Below are 18,166 nucleotides of genomic sequence, written 5' to 3' on the forward strand. Positions count from 1 at the left end.
TGAAAATTACTAAGGGTACTATTTATAACGTACAAAAATTGAGTATCACTGATAAGATAGAAATTTGAGTATTTTGCAGCATATTGTTACTCTGATGCATTTAGTTGATTACTTTTTCTGTCTTGTTTTTATCAAATACTTATTTACACCTGCATACTAGCCACAATTACTTTGTGGCTTTGTAATGATACCATTAGGGAAAGACAGGAATCTAAGCCTAGGCATACTAGTACCAAAACGTGATTCTAGTAGTTTTGAAAGAGTAAATTCTGAAAAATACCCTGTAGACAAACCATTTTTTTCAAGAGAGGAGAGTTGATTTGCTGTATTTCTTAGTGTCACTCTTACAGACTGCCACAGCCTACTGATGTTTTTTTCTGTTTCTTGCCTACACTTGTGTCATTCACTCACAGAACAGCAGGTGAGTCCCCTAGAATCAGTGTATGACTCCTGCAGTTTTTGCTAATGCATACGACCTGACAGCAATTCTTGTCAGATTTACTCAAATTTTGGGATTGCTATTTTACACTGGGTTTGCTTCTCTTGTCATACACAAATTTTGTTAGGAGTGGGATAGAAAAGCAGGAGAATACTGCTATACAATATGAATGTGAAACAGAGTCACTGAAAAGGATGGAAGTTATCTTTCTAAAACTTTCTCAATAGTGACTAATATGTGAAATGTCTTGGAGAGAGCTTGTGAGGTAACACGCACAATCCTTGCAAAGCCTAGAAAAACAAAAAGGAGGTGGAATATACATGTTACGATTGTTTTTAGAAAATAGATTATACAGGATTTCACATTAGAATCTAATACTGTAGCATCCAACATAAGGTGAAAAATGCCTTTGTTTTCGACAAACTAGGTGGCAGGTGGGCAGGGAAGGCTCTAGATCAGTGGCTTAATGAACTATAATATTTATGAACAGTTTACATATAATCATTTGATTTTACATACGGAGTATTTATAACCAGGCGATCCCATTGTCCTTTAATATCATCTTCAGATGGCTGTTCAGTTATGTATAGTCCGTCAAATTCTAGCTTTCTAGCTACCTCCTTTTCTCTCTTGAATACAACCAGAGGGACCTATGAAAATGACCATGGACATCTTTGTGATAGTTTATATATTTTTAGAAACCATGATATCCACCTGCAGTGTTAAGTGCTCTTTATAATATATAAGACCAATCATCACACTAGCACCACCCCCAAGCAGATCAATGCCTAGCCAATGTCAGCAATGACCTCCCTGGAAGTCAAGCCCTGCCCCCTCCCTGCCCCAGTTTTTATTGCTGAGCATGACATTAAATGGTATGGAATATCCCTTTGGTCTGTTCAGGTCAGCTGTCATAGCCATGCCCCCTCCCAACGTACTCTCTGGGAGATGCAGAGTAGGCAGAGCAAAGAAAAAGCCTCCACACTTTGCAAGAACTGTTCAGCAATAACCAAAAGTGGGTGTATACCAATACCATTATAACCACAAATCCAAAACACACACAAAGAAGAATGTTAACTCCATCTCTGCAAGAGGAAACATGAGGAAAACATCTACATATTGAATAGTGAGAATTTGTAAGCAACTAGGTACAAATAGGTATTTCAGTATTGCCTCCAAAAATCACTCTGGGACATAGCTGATGTTCGTTAACAAGTAATAGATTAGTAATAAGATGCAGAACTTGCCTTTAGGCAATAGTATCCAATCACACAGACAAAGGAGATGATAGTATGAATAACTGCCAGTGCTCTGAGAGCAGGTGCCATGTAACCTGTGCCTTCTTCTAAAACAAAAAATACCATGCCCTCCTCCTCTTCCTCTTCATCAAAAGAGTTCCAGAGATTAGAGTCGTCTTCTGCTTCATCAAGTGGCTCTTCTGTCACCTAAGAAAATGCAAGCACACTGAAAACACACAATAAACTTAAAAGCTTTTTCTTTACTATAATGACAAATGACAAAGCCTGCTCATGGGAAGATGATACAGCATTAGCTTTGAACAGTAATGTCCTTTTTCACAGCAGAAGTCTCCACATCATCTCATGTCACTGAAGAGGGAATCTAGAAAAAGCAAGTGCACGCATATGACAATTTACAAGTATCTCCTTTAACAGTGCCATAACAAAACCAAAACAAACAATGAAGAAGTTATGCAGAAATGATTTCTTGGAAGATCCAAGCAATGACAGGGTTATCTAATAATATGCCTGAATTTAGGGTTTGTTTTGTAATCTATGTTGTTCCTGATTACTAGAGTCTAGAAAGAAACAATATTCTTAAGATACCAACTTGTACCTTGTCCATAAATTTTTTTTCATGACTTAGTTTACAGCTTACAAATTAATACAGTATTTAATCAGTATTTCAGAAATACCCCAAGCCATAAAGCTGACACACTACCCTAAATTCTTCCAGTGACTTTAAAATAAAAGCCATAAATGCCCTTCTTTTGACAACTTCATCTGAAAGGTGAAGTCCTGTTCAGTCTCCCTGAACAGTCTCCTGTTTGGCTCCCACTGACCTTTTCCTGTCTATGACAGATGGACTTGTACTGATAAACACAAACTTGGCTGATGCACAAGACTCAATGAAAAGCAGAAGAGAGAGGGGAGAAAAGGACTGGCATACACAAATACGTATTGCATATACCTTTGAAGTCCGTCTTCTCTAACCATATGGGATGGAAAGAAAGAGGCAAGAAGGGAGCCTTAAATAGTCCTGATGGTGTTTCTTCTGGAATGGTGCACATACATTCTACCCAGTTTTCAAGAGCCTTTTGTATCTTTACCTGCCCTGTCTCCAAGACTATAACTGTGTTGTAGGTGTTGCTTTTCAAGATACCTGAAATCAGGATTTAGTTACTTCTAGACTGAATGTTCAGCCAGCTGCTTTTGTCTTCTATGAAGTTTTTGTTTGCAAAAAACAAAACTAGAAAATGTACTACTGGAAAACACAAGATTCATCAGCTTATTGCAGCTTGCACCCTATATCTAGAAGGAGAAAATCAAAAGGGCTGGATTCCAGGATAAAGATAAATAAGGACTTTTCTTATGGACTTCAAATCTGTAAGGAAAGGAAAACAAATCAGGCTTGTATGGATGGGAGTTCTCATCAGTGAATTCTACCTTTCACGGATAGAGGTTGTGAAGATTCAGGAGTAAGATTAGTGAAGGCTGCTCAAGATGTTCTACTTTGTTATACACCAGAACCTGAAACAACTCATTAGATGCAGGTAAAATCTTAAGATTAAGTTTAAAGTATGGATGTATAACCTTGATACAAAAAAAAGAACTCTAGCCTACTATGAAAAGGCTTCTCTTGCTTGTTTTTCTTCTGCCTGCTCATATGAATCACTAAAAGTCCCAATCCCAGTATAGAAATACCTTCATCACAACAGCCACTAACAACCATATTGGCAATGACAACAAAGAAAATGGAGCAAAAAAGTATGAAAACTGAATTACACTCTTACATGAAAGCATAGAATGGGAAGAAATATGCATTTGATGTTCATTGGGGATTACTAAATTCATGAAAAGATACAAAAAAAAGAAATCAAATAAAGCAAGCACACATGCCCAAAATGCCAAACCCCAGACCTCAAGGGCATTAAAAAAACCCAACCAAACAACAAAATAAGTACAACTAAAACATACGAGCTCATCTAGTTAAATTGAGACATTAATCTAATTCTGAAATTATGTATAATTTTTTTCCCAGTCAAAATTGAATGTAGTTAGTAGGGTACTTTAGAAAAAGAAGAAATACAATAATTGAGAATAATCAGATGAACTTAAGTCTCTGAGTATCTTTAAAACAAACGAGAGACAAAAAAGCAACAGTTTTGACATTCGAGTTTAGTCAGAGATATTTGCCATGACGAGATTAACAATCCAAACAATAACAGAATAACCTGAGTAAATGAAAAAATGTCTGGAAACAAAAGCTGAACTATAAAGCATGAATGAAACAAATGTTTTTTCATTCAGCCTGAGTAAAATAAAAACCGAATAGGTTTAATATCCAAATTTTAGTAACAAATTCTAAAATACTATTTTAACTACTTCATATCTAAATGCTTTAATTCATGTTTGAAGGGCTTGTAATATACAGGCTTTATTAAACAACCCTTGCAACCATCATCAACTATTCCTCTGAAAATAACAAAAAATATTTAAAGAACAATGCATAATCTTACCTTGTAAAATAGAAGAATAAAGTTGATGGCAAATGCAACAAATAGAGCAAGAAACCTTAAGTTATAAAAATTTCTTGCCAAGTAATGCTGAAAGTAAAAAAAAATATAAGAAAAAGTTAGAGGTGGCTTGTAGCTAATATCAAGGTAAGAATAGTAGCCAGCAAATTTTCTAAGTAAATACATAATTGTGTTGCCTTCATATTTATAATAAGCATAGGCATTTCTTGGCATCCTATTCCCCCATTTCATGATAAGCGGGATTAGAAATGATGGGCTTAAAATTGCAACAGGGAAGGCTGAAACAGAATATTAAGAAAAACTTTCTAGAAGGAATTCTGGAAAAGAAATGCTCGAATAGTGGAATAAACTGCTTTGGAAATAAACTGTTTCCGAGAGTTCATAACTTGCTATTTTTAAGAACAAAGAAAAATATTACATACAATAGAATTGCAGGTTCTAGAATTTAGATTATGGAAGATAGGGAGCTCCTAACAAGGAATTCAAGTGGTTATTTTCTGTCCTCTTAGACCAAACCAGGAGAAATTACAAACACAAAACACTATTTATATGACTCTGAAGTATTATAAAAATCACAAAAGACTGAATACAGCTAGTCATTTGAAAACTCATGCCAGTATTCCTTTTATGATGACATTTCTCCCTTCAATATCAAGTGTTCTATATTACATAAATAAAAAATTAGTGACTAAAAGAATTTATGAAAAACTTACAAGCATTTTTGTTTGATAAATTTCCAAAGCTTTGAAGAAGTTAGCCATAACAGCCTCTGGTTTCTCAATTTTTTGTCCATGCCTTCGCTTCTTTTTCTTCATTTTTCCCTCTTCTAGCTGCTCAGATTGTACTTCCTTTGCTTTATCTTGTTTCTCACCATCTTCCATGCTAGAAGAAAGGTTATCTAAACAAAAATACCTACCCAAACTTCTGTATTGTAAATGCATTAATTTAAAAGGAATTCTAATTCAGAAAGTTTGGCTTTGAAAGTTAGTTTTGACACGGGGAGAAAAATAACTGTAAGTAGACTTGAGGTAAACAGTAAACCCAGAGTGAAAAAAGTGACCTTAGTTTCAAATGTTATGTGAGAATAGGGTTGTTGAAGGGACATCAAAAGGATAAAAAGAAAAAAAAAAACAGGCAGAAGTTACTGCACCAAGCGTGAAGTTGATAGTTTGCCAAAACCAGTGATGTACATATATACTCAATACAGGCAAAATAATTTTAAGAGTTTACATGTACTTACTTAAGCCTGGGGTTGAAGAAGAGAAATAAAGCTTTTGGGATTTGGTACACAGTACCATTCTTGAATAACAGTATGATAAAATGAATTCATTTTTGTCAAGGCAATCACTGTGGTTACAGGGATGAATAAGTGATAACAAGGAAGTTTGCTTCAGAGGGTCGCAACTTACAACGTATGTAGAAGGTGACAAATCATTCCTTCTGCACCCCTGAACTGCCATTATGAAAATTAAGTATCAAGACTGTATGTAGTAATAGGGGAATCTAGTTACTAAACTAAAAAAGAAAAGCTGAATTTGCATATATGTAAAAGAATGTTCAGGCACTGAGATGGCTGAAAGCTTTAGGTATGAGGATAAAGAAACGCAGTATGTGGTTCACTGTCACACTACTACTGCAGTAGGAATCATATGATGGGTGTCTAAGAATGTGTTTATCTTCTACATAAAAAATGTCCAAGTGTCAGCCTCAGAAACGTAAGCCATTTGAACTCAAATTTTTAAACTGAGGGCAGTTTGAATATGCTGCTAAAGTACTTGAGAGGAGAATTACGCGTGGTAGACAAAAGACAACAGGGAATAGGGAAAATAAGTCCAATAAAATAATATAGGTAGAAAGAGCTCATTTTCATGGAAAATAAAAGGTGAAAAATCCTAAAATAAAAAAAGACTGGCACGGGAGATTTTGGGCAAACTCCTGGGTATGTGTAAATTGCCTCTGAAGCACTGGTGATATGCTAACTAGTGTCAAAATCAGAGGACCAAAATCAGTCAACAAAGAAAAAAGCCCAGCAGTGACAAGATTTAGCAAAATTTTTAAGAGGCCATTTGACTAATCACTATGTTAACCAACTAAATAGTAACATGTATATATAATGTATATAACATGTATATAATAATAAACACTGAAACATGGTCTAGATAGAACAACAATTTCTGAAACTGCTTATTTTGGAGTCACTGTCTTCATACTGAGTAACACTCATCAACAGGTTCTTTGGATACATGGTACCAATAAAACCCCCATATATTTTTAATTACCAGAAGTGCTCTAAACAATGAAAATAACATGCTTAACATCCCTGCAGGGATTGTAAAGAGAGAGAAATCATATTGAAACAATTCTGTGGCAATTAAATGCAAGAAGGGGACTTTTTAACTGAAGAAATATGTTAGATACAGCCTGTAAGGTAAGAGATAGTAAAAGAAAATATATTGAACCATCATAGCGTTGATGGCATACTTTAATCAGGTAAGATACCCCAGCCCCCCCAAAAACCACATTTAAATGCACACATGTGTAAGCATATGTATGTGTACACATTCTTGTCCATGTAAGACATACATATATACATGTATGCACACATATACACATATAAACATATATATCTACAGATGGGGGAAAAAAGGATGCTTTTCAGACAAGCTATGGAAAGTGTATCTGATCCTAAAATATTGCCCTCAGTGGCACACTGAAAAAACATCAACTTTGGCAGATAAGAGGAGAAAGATTAATGAGGCTAAAGTAAACATTTTAAACATGAAGAAAAATAGAAAAGAAAGAGAAAAATGATGTATAGCTTTTGAATATGTAAGAATAGGTAGGAGATCTTTTGTGTATGTCTACAAATATTTTAAGAGCATTCATCAGGCTGCAAGCCTACAATGTGGCTGCAGGTCCAGAAAGACAGCATAGCTCTTAAAAGCAGCATACTGTTAAAGCATGATAAGCATTTTAGAAGTTATTTATAAGGCAGTCGTATGTAGGATGAATGGACAAAGGAATATATCTTCTGTCACGTTCGCAACTTGAGAACAGATAAAACAGCAATAATAAAATTGCTGGGTTAGTCAAATCTTGTGTTTCGTTGATTGACTGTTGTTGCCTGAAAATTACAGTGGGTAGGTAGGGAAAGTGTAAATAGCAGTAACGACAAGTTGCAGAGTTTTTTTCAAAACTGATGCTCATTTGTAAAAGTAGTTATGGGAATTTGTAAAAAGATAATACCCACAGATTTATATATGCAGAATTGTCAAGGGCCACAAAAATCATATTGACATTACGTTGCCCACTGAGATTGTTTGCCACCTCCTAGGGACTGCATTGCTCTTCAAAATACCGATGAGACACAGCGTACATAAAGTGCTTTGCATACTGAGCATTGCTTGGATTCTTTCTGGCCAATTATCTAGCAATAGAAAGTAGCAAGGAATTAAACGGGAACCATGTAAAAATAACTTACTCTGCCTTCTCAGCTTCGGCTTTTCTTTCTGTTTCAGCTTCTTTTGCAATTTCAGATATCTGCAAAAAGGATTTTAACTCTCAAAATGGATCTATTCAAATAAAATTTTGGTAACGTTACTTACTGCTTTCTGAGAAACAAATAACATAATTACCACAGTGTATTTTTTATACCACTTTGCACTTTTAAAGTGTTAGATTTTTTAAAATAGACAGCTCAGACTAGATTTCAGCAGTGAAAACTGCATAAATTCTTCTGCTAGCCTTTGTCAGTATAATGTTATCAACACATTAATTAGCCCAGCTACCTAAAAAAACTTAAGTAATTATACATCAGACAGATAATGTGACCAGTTGAGGATGAAGGTAACTACATCCAGTTCATACCCTAATACAAAAGTCAATCACAAAGACTCAGTGCAGTTACTGATTATGTGGAAAATGAGCATCAGTTTGCCTCATGCTAAATATGAAACGAGGAATAATATACCAATAATAGCATCAAAAATCTGAAAAAGTTCTATGTAATTATCAGATATTATAAAACCCAATTACTTTGTCAAGATCAACTGATGCAATTGAAAACAGGCAAATATTTAAATAACTTTTACTTATGCAAAGTTTTCTTCAAACTATTTATTGTAGGTGGGTTGATGGTTCATTAAACCTCCACTGGCATACCTCACAACCCTCTAAGTATGTGTTTACAGCATTCCCTTGAGGTAAGGAAGAAAGAATATACAGTTTTACAGATGGCTAACTGCAGCAAAAAAGCAAGCGCTGGGATTTCAAACACCTTTAGGCTCAGTGTTGCAAGACCAAATTAAATTCTTTTCAAATGCAGTTTCAGTATCTAAACTTCCCTGGAAATCAGAGATGCAGGCTCTGAAGTCCTAGATTCACAAAGGAATCTATAGTGCATAAATTTGTTACCATTCACTTTTGCAAAATCCTGTGTTAGCTCTTTACCCTCTTCTGTATTCTCTCAAGTACTTCAGACCCAAATTGTCTGTCAATGTATTCTCCTACCTTTCTGGTGAATATTTACAGGTATCTAAATTTTCCCCTAATACTCACCTGGATGCCTCTCTCTCACACATAAGTAGTGAAAGAATTTATGAAAGAATTTACTAAATTGATCTTGTCTTACTTATCTCACCTCTTATCTGTGGAACCTCATCTAGTACAGGTGATGGAAGGAGCTTCATCTAGTACACATGACGGAAGCTTGTGTAACTCTTCCACAAAAAGCTTCCCCTAAGAGCTCAAGCTGGTGGAGAGTAATTCAGAGATCATTTGTTCTCTGCCTAGTTCTTCTAAGGGGTAGGGTGGGGGAAGAAAGAGTAAATCCCCACCCTCTCCATCCCTCTATCATAAGTTTCAGTTGTGTCCTTTCCAGGCTGATGAGCCTTAACCTACTTAATTCCATATGCAAAATTTGTTCTATATTGAGTTTTGATAGTAACTTCCTGAAGGGAATTTTTGTTTCTTGCATTGTTATTTCTGCTTTGAGCTCTACTGAATAGTTATATCCAGTGCTCTAACTGGTTTACTTGAGCCATTCATATAAATAATGTGAATATTAATTTATGTAATATAGAATTAAGCACTATTTTAGCAAATTTCACTAGATATCATATTAAAGGTAAAAGATGGATAAATTGCATAGCTGACCTTACAGTAATGACTCAAAGTATCTGCATTCTTATCAATAGTTACAAATTTGAGAAATTTATAAATCAAAGTGAAGCAAGGAAAATTCTAAAATATTTACACATATCTGCTCAGATCCTTAAATTAAAATAGAACTTTTAAATGCCAACCATAATACATTTATGCTTATGCTAAATGAGACAGGATTTTAAAAGACTGTCATTTTAAAGTATGCACATAAAAATGAATTAATAAATAAAATAAATAAAAGGAAAAATATAATTTCATCTAGGCAATAAACAAATCTTGGAGAAAAACATTGAATGAAGAGGAAATAATGAATTAAGAAGATGTACAATGGAGGTTTATCTTGAAAGCATCTGGAAAACATACCATAAAGATGTGGATTAATGAGGAGAGGAAAGATGTATTTGAATAACAAGCAGAAACAGATCTGAAGTGTAGAGTGAAACGTAACGCCTTCCAAATATGACAAATACATTTGGGTTTTGACATTTAGTTCCATCAATTTTTAAACAGAATGATAAATCATATTTCACTGAGCTGAGTGGAACAATATATCATTCATAAAACAGTATAAAAGTAAAGAATGATTATATGATAACCTTTAAAGTACAAATAAATTCAGGCAAAATTATTTCAAACAATAGGAAAAAACTTATTTTATTGTATGTGATCAGTAAAGCATGTAGAATAAAGACTACAATGCTAAGGCTTTATTATGGAGAAGGTAGATTGTAAAAGTAATTGAAATACACTGTGAAAAAATGGGGTATGCAGAATAAACAGGACTGTAAACCATTTAAAGCAAGAACTGTGCCTAGAAAGCTGCTAGCAATTTTTGTTTTTAATTAAAGTCCAAATGAACAATAACAACAATTTACTGCAGAGAAATCTAAACACACTGGGCTGAATTTTTCTACCACATAAACTCTCCTGTTTGTTTTAAGAGATTAAAATGTATGTTCTCATCGAGAACATTTATTAATCAGGTAACTGGCAAATAAGTCAATTACTAATAGAAAATTCAATAATATATTTGTACTGTAATACTATTATTTTCTGCAAAGAAATACAAATTCTCTTTAACATACCTGTAATCCTTTTTTCTTACGAACTGTGTTTTCCAAAGATGACTGGATATCAGTGCCAAGGATTTCTGCAATATCTCCAAGTCCAGCATCATGACCATGCTTTGAGCCACCTTCTTTCTTTGTATGAATGCCAAAAATGTCTGAGATTATGTCAGTTTCTCCCTTTTCACCCTTCACAAACTGCACAAGTTCAGCTCTGATGCCATGCTCAGCACCTTCAGCTTTTTCTGCTTCCATAACATCATCATGGATTCCAAACTGCGTTGGGTCAGGCATGTCCCCTAATATTTTAGTAACTTTAATGTTTTTGGCTCCTTCAACCAGGCCACCCCCAAATACAGTACTCCAAAGAATCTGGAAAATTCCCCACACTATAGTAAAGAACAGCTGGAACATTCCTACAAATAGGAACCAGAAAAAGGAGAAAAACACTTTCACCATCTCTTTTACTGTCATCTTTCTAATTTTCCTGTATTGTTTCCTTAGGTTCTTCACAGTGACCATTTTAAAAAAGTTGGCAACATTCTTCTTCACTGCAACACAGGCCATTGCAAAAGCCGAAGCAGATTCCAGGGACTTTTCTTCTTCATCATCTCCAATATCCACTATGTAAGAAGGCTCTGCCTCTTCCTCTTCCTCAGGCCTCTCAGATGAATCTGTTTCAGAGATCTGAGATGCTAACTGCATTTCAAATATCGTGTCTTCACAGAAATTCACAAAGAGTTCCATTTTTTCTTGCTCTCCACCTTCATTTACAACATCAAATATGAACTGCCTTTTGGATTCCTTCACCTGTGGCTTCTCCCACTGCGTTCTACTGGATTCACTGATTTCAAAGTAAACTCTTTCTATTTTCTTGGCTCCACCCATTATTTCAATGCGGCCAAGGTATGGTTCAAAGTAATTAAGCACACTTTCTGCAGGTTCAAGTAAGCTCTGAAGGCGTGAATCATTAGGCATGTGCTCTGAAAGGTTTGTTAGCAATACTGCTACATTAAATCCAATGTCTTTGGCAGGTTCGTGGAATCTTTCCACAAAATCAACATAGTTAAACATATCGTTTTCATCAGCTTCTGCACAGGACAACAGGAATTCAATCTCTGACTGTATGTACTGTTTTTGAGCCTCCATTGATTTCTGAAATTCCTTCTTAGAAATGATGCCTTTACCATCTGGGTCATGCTCTTTGAAAGCATCTGAGTTAGTCAGATCTTTTAACTTGAGGAACATATCAAAGAACTTCAAAATCATTTCTACATTGCTAGATGATTCTACAAGCGTGTCTACCATTTGTTTTCCAATAGTTCCATTTACAATGTTACCTAGGTAGTGTGATAAAACAGGAAGTTATCTGGCATTGCCACATTATAAATAAATACATTACACATTTATGCTGAGAACAGAGCAAAAATGTTCTTAAAGCTTTGTAATTTTTCTTTCAACATGCTTTTCTATGAAAAAAATAAATTCTTTTCTGTTTTTCTCTTCTTCATGACTGTGTATATTCCAGAATAATTGTTAAATAAATATGAAATAGTTTTTTTCCTGGCATTAGATAAAGGCAATTAAAAACAATTTAGAAAGCTTAACATAATTATTGTACTTTACATTATCAAGCTGAGATAATCATATTTGACCATAAAGAAAAACAGGTCCAACCTTCAAGCAGTGACAAAAGCATCACTACCATATCCTTTAGCAGATCTAGCAGTTCTTTAAGCAATTCAATCTGAGCAGAGTCCTGAAAAAAAATGGAGTATAAGGTTGTTTTTAATTTGTATTTATCTGGAAAACTAAATAAATTGGGAAGAAAAACAGTATTCAGGGTGGTCATCTAAATGCAGCACATTTCATTGTCATTTTATTATGATTACTATCAGAAGTCTTCTATAATACGAGGGTAACTTGCTACAGCTGAATATTAATACCATAAAGTAAAGATAAGCTATAATGAAGTATTAAGAAGTATCAAAGTGCAAATAAGGGACAACAGTAACTCACAAAATTGGTTACTCCACAGATCTGGCAGTATTGATCTCAGAAAGAAACCATCCTTTCTCATCTCACAGGGAATATTTAATGGCATAATCCATTACAGCTCAAACAGAACTAGCTTAAACTGTTAGGTTTAACTACAGAACATAGTTTGTCTAACATGGATTTGTGACTAACATTAAGGACCTAAAACCTGTTAAGTATCCTCAAAATTTTTATATACTTCCATAAGGTGGGAAGAAATCTTATGAGTAAGTCAGAGAGTAGCAGAGATGCTGAATAAAAGTGAGGAAATGACTCTGCACTGTTGCATGCAGTGACTAGTAGCTTGAGTGTATGGTACATTAAGCAGAAGTTGCAAAGGAACATAGAAGCCTGAAACTGTGAAGAGGGGTAGGACTCCACAATGCCCTGCAAGTTGACCGACTGTCACATTCCTTCCCTCTTTAAATATTCCCCAACTTTTCTCTTGCCCTACTTAGCTGTAGCATGGGAACCATGCTTTTAATGGTGCTTGCACTCTGACAGATCATCAGGTTTTGGCAACAGGGAGGAAGGGACCAAATTGCCACCTTCATTATCAGAAAGGTATAATTGAGTCGGAAGCAGTGATGTTGATATTAGAAAAGGTGAGTGTACAGTGATGACTAATGCTAAAAGGAGTGATATGAAGATGCTGGTCTTGAGATCCAGTCTTGGACTTCTACATTACAATAGGCCCATGCACAACCAAATTAATATCAGCACATTAACTGCTCTACAGCTTTCAATATTCACTTGACTGTAATTTAAAAACATATGCAAAGACGGATTACTTGACTACTGAACGTACCTGTGAAAGTTTCATCTGCATATTGGCAAAGACATGAAGAAAGCCAACAACTGCATCCCACAGCCTACTGTGAGCCAGACTCTGTTGATTACCTATGCAAGGGCCCTAAAAAATAAAGAAAACCACAGGTTTTATTTATATAAAATAAAATAAACCAAAATAAGTAAACCAGCTTGTTTTCCTAAGATTACTCTCTGAAAAAACAAATAAAAGAAACTTCAGGCTTCCATGAAGCTACCTGAGAAAGCTTCACAAGGTCCCTTTGGTATCTAGTGCATAAATACTAGATCATATCATGTTAAATATGCAGCCATCCACATATTTTAGTATTAACTTTACATAGAATCGCTGACCGAGTGTAACTTTACTAAAATAAAGAGAAATAAAGCCAAAGTATTTATAAATTTATTATAGAACATGATCAGGCCATGTAATCATAGAACTTCACTGTTAGTACCTTATGCAAAACATTTTATTTACCTGGATATATTCTGTAAGGGAATTGAATATTTGTTTGGTGACAGCCAAAGCTTTAGAAAAGTTACGTTGTCCTGATTCATCAATGACATCCTTTCCTGAATAGTACCAATAGAAGTCACTGATTGATTCCTAAGAAAAAAACAACATTATATTTTCTAATTTTGGATTCTGTATGCAGTTACTTACTGCTTCCATTTGTATCACCAAAAACTGAATCATCAGTGGATGAAATTTAGTATTTCTGTGTCAGTCTATTTCTCATGACAAGAACTTTTTGCATTTTTATCTAACTATGCTCCCTGCAGAAGCAAACAGTGAAATAAATTAACCACCATCTGGTTTCACACAGATTTCTGAAAGGTTGCCTATTTTAAAAGGAAAGGTGAAACAAATTATATCAGCATTTTTTGTTGTAGGTATCCCTGAAGAGAGGATTTTTACATTTGGTTGCAATAAACTGTGAATTTATAGAAATGAAGGAAAGGCAACTATGTTATACTCCATTTTCCTGTTTCTTCTCACCTGAAGACGCAAGAGATAGTCAACTGTACTAATGATAATATTCACTGTTGTGGTGTTGCCCATCTGAGTACGTAGGTAATTTTGAAAATCTGAAATAAGAAATGATTTGTACTTGGTTAGTGTATAAAGGAATAAAAAATACAAAGTTATTTTCATGGAGACATGGAGAATACATTCTTTTTAAGTACCTTGTTGAGTACAGATGCTTATTTGGTGGAAATTGAGCTACAATAGATTACAATGTAAATACAATTGAAGAGTTATTATCCACATGACTTGCAGTAGGCTTTACTATTAGTGATTGGCATAAAAAATGAAATTAAATTAAGACAAAAATTGAAATAGAATTCTGCAACTCAAATTGTTAGCATGCCAGTTTCCCCTCAGAAAACAAAATTAATTAGAGGGAAAAAAAATTATTAGAATTGGTTCTATTCAACTCTAAGAACAGACTGATCACACATTTTCCCCAAAGTTAAATCAGTTCACTTACCATTGTTATGCCCTTCGCAGAGCAGTTGTAAAAATCTAAATAGATCTCGAGTAAATTCATCATGTTGCAACACTTTTTCACCTTTAAAATATATAAATACAATGATTATGTGACAACCGTTATGAATAAATATGCTAAACACATAATCTTACAATAACCTTTAAAACTGGAATGCTAATAAAACCCAGTATTATAAAAGCATTAAAGCGATTTAAAGAAATAGACTAATAATGAAAAGAAAAACTGAGACAGAAAAAGCAATGCCAAAATATTTAGCACTCCAATGCATCCATGGTTAAAAAAGAAAAAAATAAGGGGGGGGAGAAAAAAAAAAGAAAGCAACAGGATATATATATCTACTAAGTAAATGGTTAGTCACAACTAAAATCATGCCTTAAATATGAATAACACTTCTTTAGTAAGCATCAAACTGTTTATCCAAACTAAACACACAACCTGCTGCAGACCAGAAAGCTAAACCTAAAGATATCTGGGAAGATGCAATGAAAGACTTCTCTCTGTATTTGCAACACATTTTTGCAACAATAGTATCAAAAACTGTAAACCCAAACATACCACGCTCACGAACGATGACTGTGAATCAAAGAAAAATAACAAGAATACAAGATAAGAATATTGGAAATTACAGTGTTTTTCTTAAAAATTATTGCTAAAGATTTTGCAAATATAAAGCATATTCAGAACTCAAAGGCTATAATTACTTGTAGTAAATTTATCAACAGAAACCCTAAGCCATAGTAAATAGTAGTTCTAGTTAAAGAAGGAAGCACATACAATGTTTTAAGTACTACTGGAATCAATTTAATTGTACTTACGAGTTCCTTCTTCAGTAACCATTCCCAGGCCTTCTGCTTTATTTTGTCTCTCAAACGCATTCAAGTCAAGAACACTTATATTGGGAGAAAAAAACCAAACACAAACAAACAAAAAAACACCAGGAAAAAATACTGTAGTACATCACGGAAAATTATTTTCTTCTAGGAAATCTCTGGAGGGCTTCAACAACCAGTTTTGACCCACTGTGACATGCACTGCCTCATATTTTGTTTAACATGAATGTTAAATAACAGAGTTTGGTATCAATAAGGGTCCAGTGCCCATTTCGGAGCAGAAATGAGTCTCAGATCAGGCCTCTTACCTAACTTAGCTAACTTTACTTCCAGTAACATCATTCATGGTTGCATGCATAAATGAAAATTGGAAAAGGAACCTGAAATACTGCTCTTTATATTGACTTAAACCTGCCTACCAAAAGGACATTACTGCAGTTATTTCTCAGTCACACTGTTTGCCACTGAATTATTACTATTATTTCTATTACATTGTACTGTATATATTATGCACTATAATGCTATTCAGAAGACTTACAGAATCTGTTTCCATATTCAGAAGACATACATGGTATTGATTCTTCTCTTCCAAGGTCAAAATATACTGATATCTGAATTTTCTTTTGCTAACTTGGCATAGCCCAGCACGTGGAATAGCATTCCAAATATAATTCTGATTATCTGATTTTTTTTTTTCAGTTAAACAGCAGCGCAGTCACATATTCTACTATCTAGTGACATCATTAAAACCAAAAGCAAATTTTAAAACATCATTTTCATTCTCTTTTCAGTGTTCAAGTCATTTTATCAAAAACTTTTTTAATGAAGTCCCGAATGATATGTATACACAACTGGTACTATCATCACTGCAGGTCCTGTTTGAGCAAGTCCTTCCTAAATTGTTTTACATAAATGGAAAAATTACAAGACAGATGTATTTTAATTAGGTTGAAACAACTCAGCCATAATTTCTGCAGTGCAGGCCTCCATTCCTTCCACGTTTTCTCCTGCCTTTATATAGCTTCTCCATTTCTAATTCCAAGTCTACTCCTTCAGAACCCATCTGCTGCTTTATAAGGCTGAGAAATGGTGATTGTTTACTGGAGTAATCAGAAACACCAACAGTTTTCCATGATCTATATGGAAGTCTTTTACCTTAACTGATTTGAACTTCTGTTTTATCAGGTGAATGGACTACTGTAGTCTCACCAGCCGCATGCCATCTCTAAAAAACCTGATACATATCCATAGAATTCAGATGCAGAAACAGAGATTATGCAACTCATCAGAGATGTGCAGAAACTGCAAGCCTAGTAAAGCTCCACTGGCATGTCTCTTCTTCAGTGATGGCTCTTCTCCATCCTTAGAACACCCAGACAGAAAACTTGAGGAATCTGGGACTAGTAAAGAAGCTATTACATTTCACTTTTCTGCCTCTCCAAACTAAGCCTTCAAAGGCATACGTACTTTGCTTTTTTTCTCCTTGGGAAGAATACTCTAAAAGATTAACATACTATTCCTCTGATTCACAAAAATTTCCCACAAGAGTTCTACAGTCTGTGGCTCCTGTAATTTAAATCTAACAAACCCACCTGCACTGAGCAATAAGCCACCAATCTGAATAAAACTGGAACTGTAATAACATGATTTACGCTTTTACCTGCAGGACTGCATCAAGCCAGAGAGACTTTGAAAAAATCCAGCATCCTTTTTCTCCTTCAGGTAGTCTAGCATTTTCTAGAGGACATTTAAAAAAAAATAAATCTGTATTAAAATTATTTGAATTAACAACTTATTGAATTACCATTTGAAATGCAAATCACTGGCAAGCAATAATACTGTTATTGTACAAAAAATACCTTGCTATTTCTTCACTGTTTAGCTTAAAATTAAAAATAAAATAGAAACATGACAGAACACTAAATACTTAAAACTACTTGCCTCCTTTATAAAAGCATTACCTGTTGAACTATGGTATTCCCACCATTCAGAATAGCAATACCAAGTTTTAGTGTTTCAACAACCATGGGTCCTGGATGACCTGTCAAAACAAGAGTACAGTCATCAAAACTTGCAATTATGATCTATTCAATAAGAGAAGCAGTCTGGAAATTTTACTTAGTATCATTGTAACTGACATTTATTTCGCCTTGTTATATATCCTATATGAGTTGGATATGATATACATATCATAGGTGTAATGATATAATACGCTATATATGTGTATAGCTGTGTATAGCTTTATGTACGATATGTATATCATGTATACTTTTAATACTTCACAGAACATTACCTTTGCTTGCACTAATCATCTGAAGAACCATTTCAGCAGCTCCACGATCATGTAAGCGAGCTTGCTGATAGAGAGTTCTCTGTTTTTCCATTTCTTTCTCCTGGGAACAAAAACGAGAACAGAATACAGACTGGAACTGATTGAGGAAAAATAGGAAGATGAGAAATCTGAAGTTGTTGAAGGCCATCTGCCTCCATAATCCATGGGTTTTTTGATTCCAAAAGTTCAAAACACTTCA

At 34.5% G+C, this 18,166-nt stretch overlaps 1 protein-coding gene across 1 annotated transcript in view; it reads right to left on the minus strand.

Annotated features, from left to right (window-relative positions):
• Nucleotides 1–18,166, minus strand: part of RYR3 (ryanodine receptor 3) — a 233,982-nt gene that overhangs the window by 12,831 nt on the left and 202,985 nt on the right. The window contains exons 81-96 of the mRNA XM_037394911.1: nt 17,929–18,028; nt 17,597–17,676; nt 17,296–17,372; nt 15,621–15,694; nt 15,361–15,378; nt 14,785–14,865; nt 14,292–14,380; nt 13,770–13,898; nt 13,290–13,394; nt 12,122–12,203; nt 10,463–11,784; nt 7,696–7,754; nt 4,928–5,096; nt 4,197–4,283; nt 1,687–1,884; nt 959–1,089 (exon numbers count right to left, since the gene is read on the minus strand). Coding sequence (XP_037250808.1) covers nt 959–1,089; nt 1,687–1,884; nt 4,197–4,283; nt 4,928–5,096; nt 7,696–7,754; nt 10,463–11,784; nt 12,122–12,203; nt 13,290–13,394; nt 13,770–13,898; nt 14,292–14,380; nt 14,785–14,865; nt 15,361–15,378; nt 15,621–15,694; nt 17,296–17,372; nt 17,597–17,676; nt 17,929–18,028 — 2,801 coding nt within the window. The remainder of the gene's footprint in view (nt 1–958; nt 1,090–1,686; nt 1,885–4,196; nt 4,284–4,927; nt 5,097–7,695; nt 7,755–10,462; nt 11,785–12,121; nt 12,204–13,289; nt 13,395–13,769; nt 13,899–14,291; nt 14,381–14,784; nt 14,866–15,360; nt 15,379–15,620; nt 15,695–17,295; nt 17,373–17,596; nt 17,677–17,928; nt 18,029–18,166) is intronic.

This window comes from Falco rusticolus, chromosome 7 (assembly GCF_015220075.1).
Source record: "Falco rusticolus isolate bFalRus1 chromosome 7, bFalRus1.pri, whole genome shotgun sequence".
NCBI classification, from domain to species: Eukaryota; Metazoa; Chordata; class Aves; order Falconiformes; family Falconidae; genus Falco; species Falco rusticolus.